At 33.5% G+C, this 20,569-nt stretch overlaps 1 protein-coding gene across 2 annotated transcripts; it reads left to right on the forward strand.

Moving 5' to 3' along the window:
- Positions 1-495: 495 nt before the first annotated feature.
- hnf4a (hepatocyte nuclear factor 4, alpha) lies at positions 496-19,923 on the forward strand. Of its 2 annotated transcripts, none has more exons than XM_073823010.1 (10): positions 496-635; positions 13,161-13,335; positions 13,427-13,521; positions 14,004-14,110; positions 16,214-16,369; positions 16,800-16,887; positions 16,981-17,133; positions 17,218-17,454; positions 18,512-18,634; positions 18,981-19,923. In XM_073823010.1, the coding sequence occupies exons 1-10, from the start codon at positions 593-595 to the stop codon at positions 19,121-19,123; spliced, it is 1,320 nt and encodes a 439-aa protein (XP_073679111.1). In that variant the 5' UTR covers positions 496-592; the 3' UTR covers positions 19,124-19,923. The 2 variants fall into 2 exon arrangements, with proteins under 2 accessions (XP_073679111.1, XP_073679110.1); XM_073823009.1 differs by lacking the exon at positions 496-635 and adding an exon at positions 11,449-11,639.
- Positions 19,924-20,569: the final 646 nt, after the last annotated feature.

Genomic DNA, 20,569 nt, shown 5'->3' on the forward strand with positions numbered 1-20,569 from the left:
ATCTCTATCGGTTGACGAATTTCTACCAGTTAACCATGTCTGCTGATATATCGTCCACTCTTACAGCATGTTGAGCATAGAAGACTTTCAAAATCATTTTTTATATATTATCAACCCCATAGTTTTGAATGGTATATACCAGATTGGCACCTGAACAAGGTACAAAAAGGTACTTGCCCTTATCATTTGGCTACTAGTTAGCACTCTCCAATAGTTCAGACATTCTCAGCACCAAAACTATTCAGAAGTATCTTCACTGGTGTCACACTCATCAAAATGCCAACTTAATGTTTCCTATCCATTTGAGGGAGAATCTAGTGGCCTCAGGAACAGGAAGTGCCAGATATGAATTATACGCTCTGTACACTTTACACTATTAGGCTGTGTGCTCAAGCCCCCAATCAAATCTCATTGTGACAGGCATTAAAAGATTAGGTCGAGCTGCCGGTCAGCGTGTGTGAGAACGCCGGCTCCCTCACACGCTCTAACACTTACAGAGACACACTGAGGACTGAATGGACAGGTCATTGTGTGGAGGAGGCTGAGGAGCAGGGGGTCCCTGCCAGCTCTCAGGACCACAGACCAGTGCAGGATGTATGAAGGACATGGCACAGGCCACTTCAACACCACACCAGGTACAGGGAGCACAGATTCAGTATGTCTTTTAGTACAGTCAAGGCTGAAGTTCTGTGAGTTCTGTGAGGTAAATTATGAGAGTTTGTTTGGGTTCTAAACGGAGTGGCGAAAATCTGTGAGACTTCTATTTTGTTTGTCGAGAAGATAAAACATAGATAAACAGGAGTTTACAAATAATACAGGCACAATTTGGGCAGAAGTTACATTGAAGATGAGACAATTTTAAAGCTTAAGTTGTTCAGATGTCTTCAGAATGGTCTTGTGTTGAATATTTGGTTTGGGTTTACTTCTTTATGTCAGAATGGCTGTTATGGAAATAGACTCTGCTTATTAAAATCACTGCAGATCTGACATTTTTGTGGATTTCAGCTGACAATTGGTGAAGCCTATGTTGTTCTCACTAAGGCCCAAGGCTCTGGGAACCTTTCATATGTAATTGCAAGTTTTGTCCACATGGAGGAGCTGCTTAATAGTATACTTGACTGTGTGCACTAAAAATGTTGAGACATTCTCAGAATTGTTTCTTAAAATATCTTTAAAAATCCTAAAATGGAATTTTATTTCCATAGTAAACAATTCAACATTAATGCAACATAGATTATATAAATGTGTCTATCCCCTGGTTTCACAGACAAGGCTTAAGCCTAGTCTAAGACTAAAATGTAAATCTGAGCTGTTTGAACTGAAAGAAACTTGCACTGACTGATCTAAAAATATATCGTTGCCTTTGTTTTGTCTCAAGATGCACAACAGTAATGTTTTTTTTCTAAGCATGTTTATAAAAATTACTTAAATATCCTAATTGAACTATCTGCTATTCCTGGCTCCTGGTCTAAGACCTGTCTGTGAAACCGGGCCTGTATGTCTATATATATCAGGGTCACTATAGTTCACTAAAACTGAAACTAAAATGAAAACCATGAAAAACATTTTTATTAATTAAAATAAACATTAATATATGCTGTTTTTTAAAGAAGTATTTCTTGCTCATCAAGGCTGCGTTTATTTGATTAAAAATAGAGGGAAAAAACAGTAATATTGTAAAATATTATTGCAATTTAAATCGCAAAAAACATTTTTTTAAGAAATCAATAGTTTTATTCACCAAGGATGTATTAAGTTAATAATTAAAAGTTTATTAAAAGTTAATAATAAATCATTTACATTGTTATAAAATATTTATATTTTGAATAAACACTGTACTTTTTAAACTTGTTATTCATGAAAGAATCCTGAAAAAAAAAAAATCACAGGTTCCAAAAAATATTTGGCAGCACAACTGTTGATATTATCCAACATTGATCATTCTAATAATAAATCAGCATATTAGAATGATTTCTGATGGATCATGTGACACTTAAGACTGGAGTAACAGCTGATAAAAATTCAGCTTTTCATCACAGGAATAAATTCTATTTTAAAGAATGTTAAAATAAAAAACATTATTTTATATTGTAAAAACATTTTGCAATATTACAGTTTTTTTCTGTATTTTTAATCAAATAAATGCAGCCTTGATGAGCATAAGAGACTTCTTTAAAGACTATTACAAGTCTTACTGACCCCAAACTTTTGAACGGTAGATATATATATATATATATATATATATATATATATATAATTTTTTTTTTAACTTTTTTTTGGGAACCTGAGATTTTTTTTTTTTTCAGGATTCTTTGGTGAATAAAGTAGTAAAAAAATAAAAAACACACATATATTTACATTTTTTATTTTATTTTGTTTTACTACTACTTTTTATTCACCAAAGAATCATGAAAAAAATATCTCAGCCCCCCCCCCCAAATAAAAAGTATAATATAATATAATATAATATTATTTATAAGGCATATTTTATATTTTTAATAACAAAAACTACTATAAAATTGGCAAAACACATCAAAATGACTAACATTTTAACTAAAATTACAATGAAAATATAAAAAGTAAAAACTAAAATAACACTAATCAAATTACTTGATAATTATTTGATAAGAATTTCACATTGTAACATTTATTTGTTTTAGATTTTGCAAAAAAAAATTACAATAATTTTTTTTTTTTAAATTTGGAACCTACTCTATATGCCCATAATATCTGACTCTGAATGTAATCTAGAAAATCAAACATGAAACTTTTTATAGAATAATAGAGCATTATAACATAGGAAATTATCTGACAGACTGATATCTGAGATCCTGAATGTGATGTTTCATCACAGAAATGCCACATCATCCAAGACTAATGAACAACACCTTGTACTGAGTTTCCACAGTATCGTTAAATTGGTTAAATAATGATCACCCTTGTAAAACACCATATTCATTATACAATTATGTAATTTGTTTTGTATTATCATGATATTCAGACCGCAAGAAAAGGGCTTCACGCAGCACAAATGAGTAAAAGTACACCAAGCCCCAGTACGCTGACTTATAACAAATTTCATAACCACATATGGTTCTTTAGCTATGGTAAACTGGGGTAAAGTTAAACTTGTTTGGGTAAAATGTTCCCGTGAGCTGATGAAAAGGTGATTGATTGATGATAACAAGTGAGTGATAACTGTCCACGCAGCATCACTCAGCCTGCAAATATGATTGGGTCAACAGGCAAACCGATTCTCAGCAGAAAAACAGTTAATCATTGAAAGGGCCTTATCAGAAGATGTGATTGATTTACAAAGAGCATTGCTCTAAATGTTTATTGATGCAATTGTTTACCTGCGTGATGTGCACAGAGCTACTTGAGCTTTTGTAATGCGATGAAAGCAACAAAGAAGCTTGATCATTTCAGTAGCGTCAGTTATGTCAAATAGTATGTAATCCCATAAAGCTCGATAAACAAGCGACAAAATCCTATCAGTGGCTTTATCACGTTTCTGATGTAAAGCATGACATAGATAGAGATAAGCAGAGAGTAACAGCAAAGGTTGGCTAAATGTGACCCTTTTTTGTCAAACATATTATTACCCAATGATTTTGAGTTTTAAACCAGAATACTTTATGGAGGCTGTGCAATATTAGGCCCTAGGGGTTTATGATTACCTAGACTACAAATACCGTGATGGGTGAGGACTATGAGAACTTCATAGATAACTGTCTCTGTTAATCGTTACGGAGGAGGACGGTTCGTCTCAGGTGCCTCTTAAGAAAATGGCTTTGCTTTGCTCATTTTGAAATCAAACACACTGCTAAAAAGACATTTACTTGACACACTATCCAGAGTCTTTAAACTGAAACTAAAACCAGTCAAAAGTTTTCGAACAGTAAGATATTTAATGCTTTTGAAGTCGTCTCTTCTGCTCACTAAGCCTGCATTCATTTGATTCAAAGTGCAGCAAAAATAGTACAATTCTGAAATATTTTTACTATTTAAAACAACTGATTTCTTTGATTTTTTGAATAGATTTAAAAATGTAATTTATTCCTGTGATTTCAAAGCTGAATTTTTAACATCCTCACTCCAGTCATGATCCTTCAGAAATCTTTCTAATATTCTGATTTGCTGCTCAAAAAACATTTATTATTATTATTACATTATTTTTCTGGTTTCTTTGATCAATATAAAGTTTAGAAGAACAGCATTTATCTGAAATAGAAATCTTTTGTAACATTATAAATGTCTTTATCATCCCTTTTTATCAATTTAAAGCATCCTTGCTAAATAAAAGTATTTATTTTTATAATTTCTTTCCCCAAGCTTTTGAATGGTATAGTGTATAATGTTAATATAAATAAGTTTATTTTTTTTATTTCAGATAAATGTTGATCTTTGGATCTTTCTATTTATCAAAGAATCCTGAATATTTTCAAATATTGATAATAATAATAATAATAATAATAATAATAATAATAATAATAATAAAATTGCTAGAACAGCAAATCAGCGATTTCTGAAGGATCATGTGACACTGAAGACCGGAGTAATGATGCTGAAAATGTAGTTTTGATCACAGGAATAAATTACATTTTAAAATATATTCAAATAGAAAACAATATTTCAAAATGTCATCAAATAATCCTACAAAAAATTACTCAACTGTTTTAAATATTAATAATAATAAATGTTTTTTTTTTAAACAGCAAATCAGCATAGAATTATTTCTGAAGGATCATGTGACACTGAAGACTGGAGTAATGATGCTAAAAATTAAGCTTAATTTAGTAAAAATACTTTAAAATTGTACTGGTTTTGCTATACTTAGGATAAAATAAAAGCAGGCTTTGTGAGCAGAAGGTGCTTCTTTAAAAAAAAAAACATTACAAATCTTACTGTTCAAAAACTTTTGACTAGTAGTGTATAATACTAAAAATGACCAAATTAAAATTGAAAATGAAATTGGAAATATCAACAAATATCTATTTTGTTGAAATGCACTCAAACTAAAATCAGAAAATTGACTTTTAAAATATAAACTAGGTTAAAAAGTGAGCTGCTATGAAAATCTGTCCATCGCTTATAAGGCATTTTAGGTCTTAACAGGCCATCATAAAGCCACTACCAACATCATGAACTGCATCTTGGCAGCAAAAACAGATTTAGCTAGTAAAGTCTCTTCATTTGCACCTGAGTTATGTATTAAAAACTTCACAAAGCTTGAACATTTGTTAAAGCATAAGATCACCTGACATGATTCACAGCTTCTTGTTGCTGACAAGAGTTTGGTTAGCAAACACTTTAAATTCTTTCTAATTTAAAGTTTTATTATATACAATTAAATCTGAATCTGAACCATCAAAGAATAAACAGAACAAAATGCCCTAACTGCTTAGAATAGTTCGCATCTGACTGTCAATTTACACTTGACAGGCCTTTAAAATGCACCACAGCCTTATGAAACGAAAAAAAAAGGTTAGACAGAGGGGAGGGGCGTTATCCATGCTTATCAACCCTTTTACGCTTAGTATGGAAAGATACATTTCAGCAGTAATACATTAGCACTGCAATAGTTTGAAACCTACATATAAACAGCAAATATGCATTCTATTCAACAACAGTACATTTTTTTGACCTAAAAGTCCATGAGCTGTGTGGTTTGCAGGCTACCAACTGATCTGTTGACAATCTGTTGTGTGTTCACTATGTCGCCATACTCACATATCTGTGCCATCTACCCCGGTCAATCCACAGAGGCTTTTTTACTGGCCTCGAATGTGCTTTAGTAAGCATATTGCTGCTGTCTTCTCCCATTCTTATCAAATATTCAAAAGCGAAAGAAAGCGAAACACTCCTATTCCCATGTAAAACACATTCCCGAGTACTCCAAGAGCGTGTTATTCCGTGTAGGCCAGCGATTCCCGCAAGATGTGGATTTGACACCACTTTTGCAGTGCTACTTGTTATTCCCATTTGGTCAGACAGGTGAAATGAAAAAGAGTCATTGGAGAGAAAGTACAAATAGGCAGTGGTTACAAATGGAGTTTGGTCAGTGGTCGGAGATCCTTATTGTGGAGATAGACAGGACTTTGTTCACAAACTGGAGTTTGAAGTTTCAAAGGGGAAAATAGGCAGAGGAGTTACATCAACCCTCTGACTTTTAGCCCCAGGCAGGCGGTATGGGTGACTGATTATAGGACATGACATCGCCGCCGCGTATCACACAGAGAAGACGATCAGGGCAGGACATGTGCTATGTCATATTGTCTTCTGTCATCTTGACTCAAAGTACGATTGCACCACGCCGCAGTGCGCATGGAAATGCCTGTCTTGCAACACTGATCAGATAATGCTGGAAAATTTGGACAGTTTGATGCAGGTTATTTTCAGATTGTGAGAGAGTTGCCTTTGGATTTGTTGTGCTGGTTTGGTGTAAGGGTTCAGTCTCTGTCATAACTGATACAGTAAGGAATAGCAGGTGCTTAAAGTGGAGATTAGTGGTGGGAGTGTGCAAAAACATTACAAAATAAATGTTACTGATTAAAAACACTATCCACATAATGACAACAAAGACAGTGTTAGATAATAAAAAAAAGTAAATTAACATTTAATTATAAATTTAATTTAATTGCACAAAAAGGCAAGTGCACATAACTGTAATCTTCAGTCTGTCAGTTAATATGTGGTCATAAAAGCAAAAATAAAATAAAATAAAATACTATTCAAAAGCATTATGGGTATGAATGAACATTATTATTTAAGAACAATATTTAAAAAATATATTATTAATCATTAAATATAAATTAAATGTAACTATATAAGAGGGAAAGTGTAAAACTTGTCAAGTTTCACAAAAAAATCTTCCCTTCAGCCTTTCAGTAGTAATATGCATAAAATAAAATAAACTAATAAAATACAGTTCATTATGGGTGTAACTGAACATTATTCATTAAAAACAATAATGACAGTGTTTGATAGTCATTATTTGGTGCATACCAGATTTTTTCAATCAATATGATGATTATTAATTTAAAAAAAAATTCATTAAAGATTAATTACATCTAATTATATAATAGGGAAAGTGTGTACCTTGTTAAGTTTCACATTTTTTCCCCTTTAGTCTGTCAATTAATAAAAAATAAATAAATAAATAAATAAATAAATAAATAAAAAATACTATTCAAAAGCATTATGGACATGACTGAACATTATTATTTAAAATTATTAATTAAAAAACATTAAATATAAATAAAATTATTATTAATTATTATTAATTAAAAACAATAATGACAGTGTTTGATAATTCATTGCCTTAGACATTAGTTGGTGCATAACAGATAATATATATATAATTTTTTATTATATAAATAAAATAAATGCATTATGGATTTAACAGAACATTAATAATTAAAAACAATAATGATAGTCATTTATTGCCTTTACTTGATGCAAAACAGTTTTTTTAAATTAACATAATTATTAATAATGAAAAAAATATTATTAATCATTAAATATAAATTAAATTTAATTGTACAAGTGTCATAACTTGTTAAAACTTTTACTAAAACAAATCTTCTGGTCAGTCTGTTAATTAATATGCGGTCATAAAAAAAATAAAATAAAATAAAAATGTAAAGTCATGTCAGCAGAAAGTGCTTTACATTATACTTTACTACACTATAAACCTAAAAATCTCAATTTAATAGATTTAACTATACAAGTTTTACTCAAAATGCCCTGTTTTCATATCAAATAATTAATTTACACTTATAACCTGCCGTGTTAATACAAGTACACGAGTGACACACAAATACCAGTTAATGAATACACAGCTAAACCAACTGTTTTCCTATTCCACATCAGCACATTTGGCAGATGTAAATCTGTTAAATAGGTTTGTTCACCAAGAGGCTTTTGCCCATGTGAGGTAATGATCAAATGCAGTTATCTACGCCTGCCTGCTCCGATCGCTGAGGTGCATGTGAGAAAGGGCCATAACTTTACAGATTATACTTTATAGAGGTCATTCCTTAGTTAACAGAAACATGGAGATGTGTGCTGCGATAAGGAATTTAATGGTGACTCAGATAAGATTTGTCCATTGTGAGTCATTCCTGTACACTGATTGGCATTACTCAGGAGAAGTCAAGTCATCTCGCACACAAATAAGGAAGACTAATAAGTGTTCCTGATCAATAGGCTATAAAGTCTGCAACAATTTAAAGTCTTGTCAATTTATTTTTGAGAGTTAAACATGAGCTTCAGACATTTCTTCTTTTGAACATGATTCACTTTTTATATGTCTTTTAATATCTCTATTAATATGCAAGTGTCTAATGTATTCAAAACCAGTTATCTTGTTATTTTAGGTGTTTTCCAGCCAGTTTAAAACCAACTCAGCACTTTTTGAGATGGTCAGGTGGGATGTGCCATTTACAGAAAGTAAACAATGTCTAGGGTGTTTTAGCAAGCTCAACATAAAATACATAATCCCGCATTCTCGTTACATTTCATCCGGTGGAGTAATTCAATTTAAATACAAAACAAACACAAAACTCAAAACTACTGAGAGTTCCAATTACAGTAATAAATGATCTCAAACAAGCTTGAATTAATCTGCAAGAATCTCTGACAGTATAGTTACAGTAGCTGTTCTCTGTAAAGGCAGGTGGACACGAGATTTTAGAGGCTCCAGAGCAGGTCTGAACTGAGGAACGATGACCCATGGTTTGTTCTGTTGCTTTCTACTCTTCAAATATACATACTTGTCTCTGTTTGCCCTGGCCCTGATACTTATGTACTTAAAGTTGGTATTTGCGTAATTGTAACATCAGTTTTTCCTGTTTGAGTAACAAATAGTTGTGTCCTCTCCAAAAAGAGTTGGGAAAACATAGATTGTTCTACAAATTCAGCATTATGTACAGAGATGATCACCTCAGTTTTTTCTTATCTCAAGGTAACTTAGAAGCTGTTGTGTCAGAAGCTTTACAGAATCAGGACTAAATTCTGAAAAACGAAAGAGTAACACCATAGAGGAACCATTTTGGATTCCAAAGAATTCTTTTTGTCTTAGTGCAGAAAATGTAATAATCTAAAGAACTTTTTGTGCAATGGAACAGTTCCATGAATGTTAAAGGTTTTTCAATGAACCATTGTTGCCAAAAAATAACCTTTATTTTTAACAGTTTCTATGCCAAATCTTAAACGTCAGTGTGTGGAGACAATAACAGGTGTCACCAAACCTTAAAAATGTTAGAAATTGTACTGGGAAAGAAATAAAATATGTAATATATCAGAGTAAAGTAACAGTTAATAGGACAATATATGCAACACTTAAAAAGGAAGTAAAAAGCATGAATTGGCATCCAATTTACTGTAAAAATATAAATAAATACATACTTAAATGTATTTTTTGACTATAGCTATTTGCTAACTATTGACATATTAAACATTAAAATATTAAAATATTTTAGGAACATAACTGTCACTGCATACATAAAATGTTAGAAATGTTACTGGGAAGGAATTAAAATAATATTTAATATAACAAAGTAATGTAAAAGATAAAAAACATACTGTATACATTAATTTGATAGGACAATTCTACAGTAAAACACTCCAAAAAAGAAATAAAAAGTATGAATTGTTATACAATTTACAGTAAAAATATTAATTAAGCAGTTAACTAATGTATTTTTTACTATTAACTATTTACTAACTACTAATTTTTAGTAGGTATAATAATATTATATTAACATATTACATTAATTTTCCCAGAAACACAGCTGTCACTGCATGCATGAAAATAAAATAATAAAATAATGTGTAATATATCACAGTAATGTAAAAAAAACTATAAACTGTATATCTTAATTTAATAGGACAATTCTACAGTAAAACACTCAAAGAAGGAAATAAAAAGTATGAATTGTTATATGATTTACATTAAAAAAAGAAAATTACATTACATTAAATTTTCCAGAAACATAACTGTCATTGCATGCATAAAAATGGTAGAACTTTTACTGGTAAAGGAATAAAATAATATGTAATATATCATAGTAATGTAAAAGAATAAAGATCTTACTGAATACCTTAATTTAATATGACAATTCATGTAATTCTACTGTAAAACTCTCCAAAAAGCAAGGAAAAAGTATGAATGGTCATACAACTTACAGTAAAAATATAAATCAATAAATGTATTTTTTACCATTAACTTAACCATTTACTAACTACTCATTAAACATTACTGTCACTGCATGCATAAATATTATACATTTTACTGAGAAAGGAATAAAATAATATGTAATATATCATAGTAATATAAAAGAGTAAAGATCTTACTGTATATCTTAATTTAATAAGACAATACATGCATTAAAACACTCAAAAAAGGAAGTAAAGGTATGTCATAGAATAAACAGTAAGAATTAATAATAAATAAATAAAATATAAAATCTCCAAAATAATTGGATAGTATTTCAAGAGAAGTTTGACACCAGGACTATTAACTCAACTATTTGTAGTTGATATATTAATATTATATTGACATATTACATTCAAATTTCCCAGATGTCAAGTTTTACTGGGAAAGGAATAAAAAAAATTGTAATATATCACAGTAATGTAAAAGAATAAAAATCGTACACTTTACCTTCAATTAATAGAACAATACATGCAATTCTACTGTAAAACACCTAAAAAAGGAAGTAAAAGTATAAAATGTCCCAGAAACATTGCTGTCACTGCATGCATTTCATTACAGTAAACTTCTGGCCACCACAGCTGCCAGTGTTTTATTGCTAATTCACCCAGATATTTTACTGCCTAGTGCCTACCAAACGCTAGTTTTGCACAGGTTTGATGAGAAGTAAACAATCTCTGCTGTACAACCGGAATGGAGTTGTGCATCACGTGCACATGCAGAATGTTCAACAGAACAATGAGCTCTTTTACATAAAGGCCACAATTTTTACTCCGTGCGAGTTATTGCTGTTGTTTATTGTGCTAGAATTAAGAGATTTAGCAAACACGTAATTTGCACGTTGAAATGCGGACACCTTACTTTCAATCTTATACATTAGAGTCAAATACGAGTGACTTTTCCAGTGTCTAAGACCAAAACAGTCATCTTTCTTGACCCCTTAAGCCCCTATTGGGGAGCTGAGATTGAAAGCATAGTGTTAAGACCTAGTAATGAATTTAGGGCATTAAGACAAAAAATAAGACAGTAAAGCCCTGTTTGTCTCAGTCTCTGGAAAAAAAAAACAACAACTCTGATTTAGCACTTTAATGATTAACATAAGAGCCATCCCACTTTAGAATGGGGCCGTGCCCTGGGAGGAGGCCCAGACTGTCAATCACAGCGAGCCTCATCTTTGCCCTTGAGGACATGGCCCCTGTCACTCCGAGGTGTCTACCCCTATGAGAGGAGGGGCTTGGCCTATGAGGGGGTGTCCAAACGCTGTGGAGAGGACAAGTCTTTCCCCCCAGCATCAGGTAGCTGAGAATGCGTTTGTCCAAACCACTTGTAGACATGGAGATGGCAGACTATAGCGAGGCCTTGGACCCAGCCTACACCACCCTGGAGTTTGAGAACATGCAAGTGCTTGCGATGAGCACAGGTGAGTCATCTGCTCAGACCCGCGGTGAACTTTGAGACCTTTCGTGACTTATATAGGCTAGTACATAGTATACGGTCAAGTGTGGGAGGCAGATGTTTGACAGGGTTGATAGACTTATAGTTAAGTGCCAATAGGCAAGTTTGTAACCTTTTACACAGAACACCCAATACTGATTATAAACGCCAATTCTAAATGAATTTTTCAGGAGAAGATAAGAAACGGAGCATGCTCTGTCCTGCAGACATGGTACTCTACAAGGAGAAGAGGTTCATTCGTCTCCTCTTGCTCGTTCTCATACAGTTGGCTTGGGATAAAATGACTTGTTTGGATAGTATTTCAAGAGAAGTTTGACACCAGGATGAATGATTACTTGAGCAAAGAGGGTGTCATGTAAATGTTTCGCAGCTAAGTCTCCCATGTCTAGGCTTTGTGCAACAAATTGATATCCAACCGGTATCAACCTGACAAAGTAATCTAATATGTATGATAAAGTTATATTTAAAGTTTTGGTAAAGCAGTAATAGACCGATTAATACATTTTTTTTTTACATTTCAGTTAGATTGACATTTGCTATATATATATATATATATATATAATTTTTTTGACTGAGCAAACATACATTACACTGTCATTTATTGTAGAGAATGTTTATTCAATAGTATATTTAAATTTTTATTTATTAAATTAAAATTATTATTCATTTTGCAATAATATAGCCAATATTTTACATTTTAATTACATATTTATATTTTAACAGTTTCAGAGAAAATCACAAATTAATTTCCATTTCGATTTTCACCACATAATCACTCAACTGATGAGCCATTTAACGTTAAACCTTTGATCATTGCTTGGGTTTTAATGTAATTATGTTTGATTACCTCTAACACAATAATGAACATTTAACAGCTCACACATCTTTTGTAAAATTACAAATGTTTAAATAATTTCATCAACATTTCATGTCATCAACATAAAATCAAATCACTGTCTTCATTAACTTTTTATTTTTTTTATTTTATTTTTTTTTTTACCAAATTGGCAGTATGCATAATTGTGATTGAAAACTGATTTTTATTCAGTTTTTTAAGTAGGTCATCAAGATCACTAGGGTTCACATAATCTAAGATGATTTGGTTGTAGCTTTTGTACAGGTTTAGTACTAATCACTTCTGGATTACTTAGCAAACAGCCCTTCCAGCTCAAGTTAATGATGATGATTCACTGCCAATTGATTTTTTGAGCAGTAAAAATGTCTTTTTCAGAGTATTTTTCACCCCATGACCTTTTCCCTATTTACCTTAACTCTGATTGGTCTGGAATGATTAATCTGTTTCAATCTGCAACCCAGAAATTTAAGTCTCATTGAGAAAAAGAAGTATTTCATAGCATCACATATACCTTAATTTATTTTGAGTCTGAGATTTTAAGCAGTCTTCTTTTTTACGCTAATTTTGTTGCTTGAAAAATAATAGTTAAAAATAACAAGTCACTAAATTCAAGATCTTCCACGATTTCAGACTCCTCGCCAGCTGAAAATGCCAACATGAATGCTGCCAACCACTTAGGGGCCGGCACCCTATGTGCCATCTGTGGGGACCGGGCCACAGGAAAGCACTACGGAGCCTCCAGCTGTGACGGATGCAAGGGGTTCTTTAGACGCAGTGTACGCAAAAACCACATGTATTCCTGCAGGTCAGAATTAAAAAAACACCTCCTTGCCTAAATTTTGCAAATATAATTCCAGAACTCTGCATAAACGACATTTCCTAATGCTTCCATACAGATTCAACAGACAGTGCATTGTGGACAAAGACAAGAGAAATCAGTGTCGGTACTGCAGACTAAAGAAATGTTTTCGAGCTGGGATGAAGAAAGAAGGTACTTGCTCATACTGTTAGATTTCATATATATATAACTCTATTAAAGAAGTGAAAAAAACACAGATGAAACCTCCCTGTCCCATTTGTGAGGTTAGGGGATGAGGTGGCGCAAATGGGAGATGTTGCAACAGCACGGAGAGAGTTAGCGAGAGACATTTTGTTAATGTTCACTCAACAATGCACTGAGGTCTGTGTCTGGTTTATGCTGAACAAACAGTTTAGAGCCATCATAACTGCGCACTGATAAAAAAGCGCAACCTTGAGGACTCCCCCCTCTCACAATGTCGGCTAATATCCCTCATCTCTGCTATCTCAATTGGTTGTCAGAACTGGTTGACTACTTCTGATAACGAAAGAGTATATTTCAGAGCTGGTTTACTTTATACAACATCCATATTGGTTCAAATAAACCTTCTATGTGTATTTGTAATGATTTTAATGTTAATTTGCTGATTAAAAAAGTGTTTCTCTCATCCTCAGCTGTGCAGAATGAAAGAGACAGGATTAGCACCAGAAGATCTAGCTATGAAGACAGCAGTTTACCCTCTATAAACGCACTCATTCAGGCTGATGTCCTTTCTAGACAGGTACATAATGTGATTCACATCTAACTATTGCATGTGTTGAGAAATATGAGGTGAACATTAATCATAATTAGAATCATTCTCTTAACCCAGTTTAATATGAAGAGACTATAAGTCAGGAGTCTTCAACTAAAACGGCTCGAGGTCCAGTAATGAACCCTGCTCACCAGCCGAGGTCCGAACAATTATATATAAAAAACTATTTATGTTTTTTGCGAGACCAGAGTTTCTGCAGCATATTTTAGCTTAAATTCTAGACATTTAAATACCTTTTTAAAGACCTGAACAAAAAATAAATAAATAAATAAAATGACTGTAAAAAGCATGATTTACAATTCAGATGCAGGTTTCACAAAACAAAAAAGATTTCTTAAATTATAAACTTCACATTCCAGCCTTTAAGAGTCAAAGGAATCAATTTGTATATTATTTTAAACAATTATTGTCAATCAAGTATTATATTAATTAACATATACATATTTTACTGCCTTAATTGTATAACACATGATCTTGTCGATCCATCAGTTCACATTTACAACTCATGTTTGCTGCCTAAAACTAGGACTGATTTTCACATTGGTCTTTTGACAACAGAAGATTGATACCAGCTGATTAAAAATGGCAGATCATTCTCTTCCAGCAGGAGGCACTATCAGAATGTTACACAAAGCAGCGCTGCAGCTGACTTTGAAACGTGACTTTGAAACATATTTATTCAAGGCTTTCCGCCTTATAAAGTTTCATCGCAATTCTTGCCTTTTAGTCCCCACATTTAAGACAACCTTAAATCATAATTAAGACTTCTTAACCCCTAATAATAATGCAGTCATCAATGAAAATTAATTATTGTAAACACAGACTTTCAAAAACAACCCTTAACCTACACAAAATACGTTTTTTTTTTTTTTCCCCACTGTGTTCGGCGCACAAGAGAAATATTAGGGAAGTAAATTAATATCAGCATATTAAGTATCTTCGTCTATCATTGTCTCTGAGAGAATGTGAACGTCAGTTACTGAAAGCGCTGTTTTTACTTTCACTTTAACATATTGCGCAGTTGAATAACAGTGAAAGCTACATCTGTCTGTATGCAATGCGCCGATCTCTGCTCTCATGACTGCACGGAAGATTGCACCCAAACGCTGACCCTGGTGTGCTTGATATAAATTTATTTATTAGAAATTAGCGTTTGCCATTTTTTTATTTAAATATGTCAAAAGCTTTCACGGTCCGCATGGACACATCTTGCGGTGCGGATCCGGACCGCCAGTTGACAACCCCGGCTATAAGTAATATATCTGTAGGTTGTTTTCTCTGAAAAAGTGTAAACACTGTGGCATAGCTATCAAAACATTGCCTTGTTTGTTCAAGCATCCCAATCAGAACCACATTGCTCACACATTGCTCACACATGCTCAACCAATGGCATGGATTTGGGTCCTTGACCAATGGTAGACCAGGAGATTGTTTTGGAAACCTGTTTGGAAACAGTTAATATTCCTGCAATTTTACTGGTTGTAGCGAGAAGCACAGAAATGACTAAATTCACCTTTAAATATATTAAAACTTTATTATATATATAAATCATTACTATAGATATGTATGTATTTACGTATGTATATATGTGACCTTGGACCACAAAACCGGTCGTAAGTAGCACAGGTATATTTGTAGCAATATCCAACAATACATTGTATGGTTCAAAATTATCGGTTTTTCTTTTATGCCAAAAACCATTAGGATATTAAGTAAAGAGCATGTTCCATGAAGATATTTTGTAAATTTCCTACCATAAATTTATAAAAACTTGATTTTTTATTAGTAATATGCATTGCTAAGAACTTCATTTGGACAACTTTAAAGGCAATTTTCTCAATACTTAAATTTTTTTGCACCCTCAGATTTCATATTTTCAAATAGTTGTATCTTGGCCAAATATTGTCCAAATTGAAAGCTTATTAATTTTCAGTTAAAAATTGACCCATATGACTGGTTTTGTGGTCCAGGGTCATATATAATCATGTTTGAGAGATAATAAATACAAATAAAGACAAATAATAAATAATATCATAAAATAATCAAATAATTCCATATGCTACTATGCAGATCTCATCACCTGGTCCTATCATGAATGGCGACATCAGAACGAAGAAGGTAGCCACTATAACCGATGTGTGCGAGTCTATGAAACAGCAGTTGCTGGTGTTGGTTGAATGGGCGAAATACATCCCAGCATTCTGTGACCTTCCCCTGGATGATCAGGTAGGATAAGCACCTCTTATTTAACTGAAAATATAGTGCCACAATAGATAAAGGTATTTCATAGATATTATTGTCAAACTGCAGTTGGAAAAAAAGTTCAGAGACCTTTAGTTTGGGTGGTTAATGTATTCAGATGGCTCAAGTTAGAATATGATGAGCTGGTTTGAAAGTTACATCTCTTCTTGAGACATTCAGAATCATTAACATGCTGAGCACTGAGGCGTGATAACTGATCAGTGTTTTAGCTGTGGGTGAGAGCGCCTCAATCCACATCTTCTCACACAAACATGCACGTGAAAACACACTTCCGCATACAGGCATGAAAACAAACCTGATTTTTCCCTTATAAATACTTCTCTATTAAATCTTGAGTAGAAAAACTGCTATTTTGTGGACTCTTACCAAACAAATACATGTTTATTTGTCTCAGGTGGCTTTACTGCGAGCTCATGCTGGAGAACATCTCCTTTTAGGAGCTGCCAAGCGCTCCATGCTGTATAAGGACATTTTACTATTAGGTAAGTTAAAAAGCACATTTGAAATGTGGATATGACAGTCTTCTGGACTCAAGCGCTAATGTGTTACCTCACAATTTTCCATGTTTCTCGCAGGTAATGATCATATAATTCCACGAAACTGCCCTGAATTGGAGGTGAGCCGTGTGGCTGTAAGGATCCTCGATGAGTTAGTCCTTCCCTTCCAGGATCTCCAGATCGATGACAATGAATATGCCTGCTTGAAGGCCATTGTATTTTTTGATCCAGGTAGATAAACTGTCCTAAAATGAGAGAAAACAGAGCAGAGTTTTCAAAGTGGTCTAATGTGATGATCTTTCTCTACTCATGTAGATGCCAAAGGTTTAAGCGACCCAAGCAAGATCAAACGGATGCGATACCAAGTTCAAGTTAGTTTGGAGGATTACATCAATGATCGGCAGTACGACTCGAGGGGGCGCTTCGGCGAGCTACTACTTCTCCTGCCAACGCTACAGAGTATCACCTGGCAAATGATTGAGCAAATCCAGTTTGTTAAATTGTTTGGAATGGCAAAGATAGACAACCTGCTACAAGAAATGCTTCTAGGAGGTAATTGATTTCTGTTAGTAGAACTTTGTAGAAAAGTGCAAAGTCATTGTTATCAGACAACTGTCCCTGTTGAAAAAACAGCATATGCTGGTTAGGTATGTTTTGAAGCATGGCAGCTGGTTTGAGTTGGTTCTTAGTTGGTCATGAGATGGTTTAAGCTGGTTATGAGCTGGTTTTAAGGGATAATTCATCTAAAAATTAATCATCTAATGTCATTCCAAACCCATAACACCTTCATTCATCTTCAGAACACAAAATAAAATATTTTTGATGAAATCCGAGAGCTTTCTGACCCTGCAATGTAACTGAAATATCCCCAGGCCCAGAAACGTGGTAAGGACATCAGTAAAATAGTCCATGTGTCATCGGTGGTTTAACCGTAATTTTACAAAGCTACGAGAATACTTTTTGTGCATATAGATATAAAAAATAACAACTTTATTCAACAATTCTTCTCCTCCTGCGTGCGTGGTACTCTCGATAATAGCAGAATACTTGATTTTGGAAAAGAAGAATTGTTTAATAAAGTTGTGTTTTCTTCGCGCATAAAAAGTATTCTCATAGCTTCGTAAAATTGCGGTTGAACCACTGATGTCAAATGGACTGTTTTATGTTCTATGTTTCTAGGCCGGGGAACATTTCAGTTGCGTTGCGGTCTATAAAGGGTCAAAAAGTTCTTGGGTTTCATCAAAAATATCTTCATATGTGTTCCAAAGATGAACAAATGAGGGTGAGTAATTAATGACTGAATTTTAATTTTTGGTTAAACTATCCCTGCTCGCAAACAAAGGACCACCTTAAACCGGCTCAAACCAGCACTGTATGTAAATGACCCTTAACTTTAGATAGCTGTCAAAAGTTGCAATATCTGAGATGCATGATAAACATCTGGGAACAACATGTCACAATCTTGAAAACTGAGATAAAAAAGCCTACCGGTTTCCTAACACCCTGCTCTACATAGATCATATAGACTCAAAAACAAGTTCCTACTTGATTCAGATTTGTAAATGAACTTTCCATTCCAAGATGTAACAACTCTCTACTTTTCTGTCAGGTTCAGCTAATGAAGCTCCTCATGCCCACCATTCTCTACACCCTCATCTGGTCCAGGAGCACCTCAGTAACAATGTCATAGTCACCACAAACATGGCTACTCAAATTCACAATGGCCAGATGTGTAAGTAACTCTATCTTCTTGAACCGAGTAAATGCAAATTTGATATAATAGAGAACTGAACAGAAAATGGTCCTAAGATGAGAAAACCAGGTAGTCAGGGACAAACAGGCTTGTTGGAGTAATCCCTGCCATAATCGTAGAAACTAATCAGGCTTATTTTGTCAAAGAAGGCTACTGTAATGCTTTTCTACCCTAATGCCTTCAGAAATTTTATAAGCGTGCTTATTTCACGTCATCCAATGGTTTCTTTCTTTCACATGTCATCATGCTATGCAAATTATGTTTATTTAAGGTTCCATATGTGGACTCTTGTGCTAATACATCTTCTTGCTCTTTTTCCAAACAGCCACTCCGGAAACTCCAATCCCATCTCCCCCGACAGCCTCAGGTTCTGATCATTACAAAATGGCACAGGGGGTTATAGCCACAGTGCCCAAGCAACCAAGCTCCATCCCTCAACCAACCATCACTAAACAAGAGGCTATCTAAGTGCACAAGAAACAGCTCAAGTTTTTTAAACTGAGTGTGTCAATTCATTCTCATAGGCCTCTGGACAGAGTAACACTGACATTTATATTCACTAGCTGTAAAATTTAAGGTTTTTAGTACACTGTGAAATTTTTCTGGAATTTCCTACTTTAAGAACTTTGGACCACAATCCCATCTCATTTGTTTGCTGTATGTATGTTTTAGAATGAACTAGTGGTGCATATTTATATTACCCAAGGAGTCCGAATAACAGGACCAAGTAATACAAAGGCTATGCAAGTTTTCTCCTCCTTTTAAGCAGAGTTTGCGTTTCATAAATGTTACAGCAGGCCTGAATGTGATCAGATGTTTGTTTTATTGTACAGTATTTTACCAGCTTGCTACTGGCTCTTATAGTACTTTTACGGTAGCCTGATAGAATACATAACATTTTGTGCCTTGGAAATATTGTTATTTACCAAAATGCTGGTAATTATTTTATGTATGCTAAGAGTATGTGCATTTCATATTTTTTCTGTATGTGCCATACTTCAATTGTAAATATAATGATTTCTTTTTTCATAAATGGATTTAGTCTATTCTAAGTCATGATTTTAGGATAAAATAAAAAAAGTCTCCTGTTCAACCCCTTTACTGTAACTAGTGATGTGTATGTATGCATACAGTAAGAGAATGTCACACTCATTTATAGTTTTACATATTGGTCATTACTGCCAATTTACAATTACTGCCTTCATGGAGAAGGGTAATTTCAAACTTGCAATGTGAATTGATATTAAATGTCAAGGCTATATTTTTACATAAAAGTGTGCTGTTGTTTTTTCCATTCATATCTCTATAGTTATCTTTTGAATCTTATCTTTAGGTCGCACAAGCTGCTATATAATAACGTAACTTTTTAAAAAGCATCCACCATAATTGCATAATTTCAAGGCTTCTTATTTTAGGAGATATTTATATACCCTGCAAGAAAATACATCTGAAACTAGTCTAAAATAGTTTGTTGATCCAAATTTGGACAGGTTGTGTTTTGTGGATGTATCAGGTCAAGCTAAAAGACCAAATAAAATCCAGCAAAGCTGGGACTAGTTTAACCTTTTTTTTTTTACCACCCTAGCAGGCACTTAAATTGTGATCATGTGTATCCATTTCCTTCCAAATGTAATGCCTTTTTCAAAGTTTTTCACAGGAACTTTTCAGACTCATAATCATCTCCAGCCGTAAAACCTGCTTCAAAACAAGATGATAAAAGTAAGTATACGTGGCAGAGAATGGTCAAGGATTTTTAGTGCTGGGGGTGTGTGCTTCTCAACACTGATAACAGACAATAAAACAATTCATAAGGCAGGCGCCTTTACTGATAGTTTCTCTTAAGAAATATTTGTTCGGGAATTATATAATCTGATGTGCCAGTTATTGAAAGAACCCCACGTTAATCACATCTAT

The sequence above is a fragment of the Garra rufa genome, chromosome 18 (assembly GCF_049309525.1).
Source record: "Garra rufa chromosome 18, GarRuf1.0, whole genome shotgun sequence".
NCBI lineage: Eukaryota > Metazoa > Chordata > Actinopteri > Cypriniformes > Cyprinidae > Garra > Garra rufa.

Bases quoted from the DNA above. Each gene is read 5' to 3' on its own strand.
- hnf4a (XM_073823009.1), top strand. From the start codon at position 11,525: ATGCGTTTGTCCAAACCACTTGTAGACATGGAGATGGCAGACTATAGC. The intron at 16,888-16,980 runs GTAAGTTAAAAA...TGTTTCTCGCAG, and splicing joins TAAGGACATTTTACTATTAG to GTAATGATCATATAATTCCA. The intron at 18,635-18,980 runs GTAAGTAACTCT...TTTTCCAAACAG, and splicing joins AATTCACAATGGCCAGATGT to CCACTCCGGAAACTCCAATC.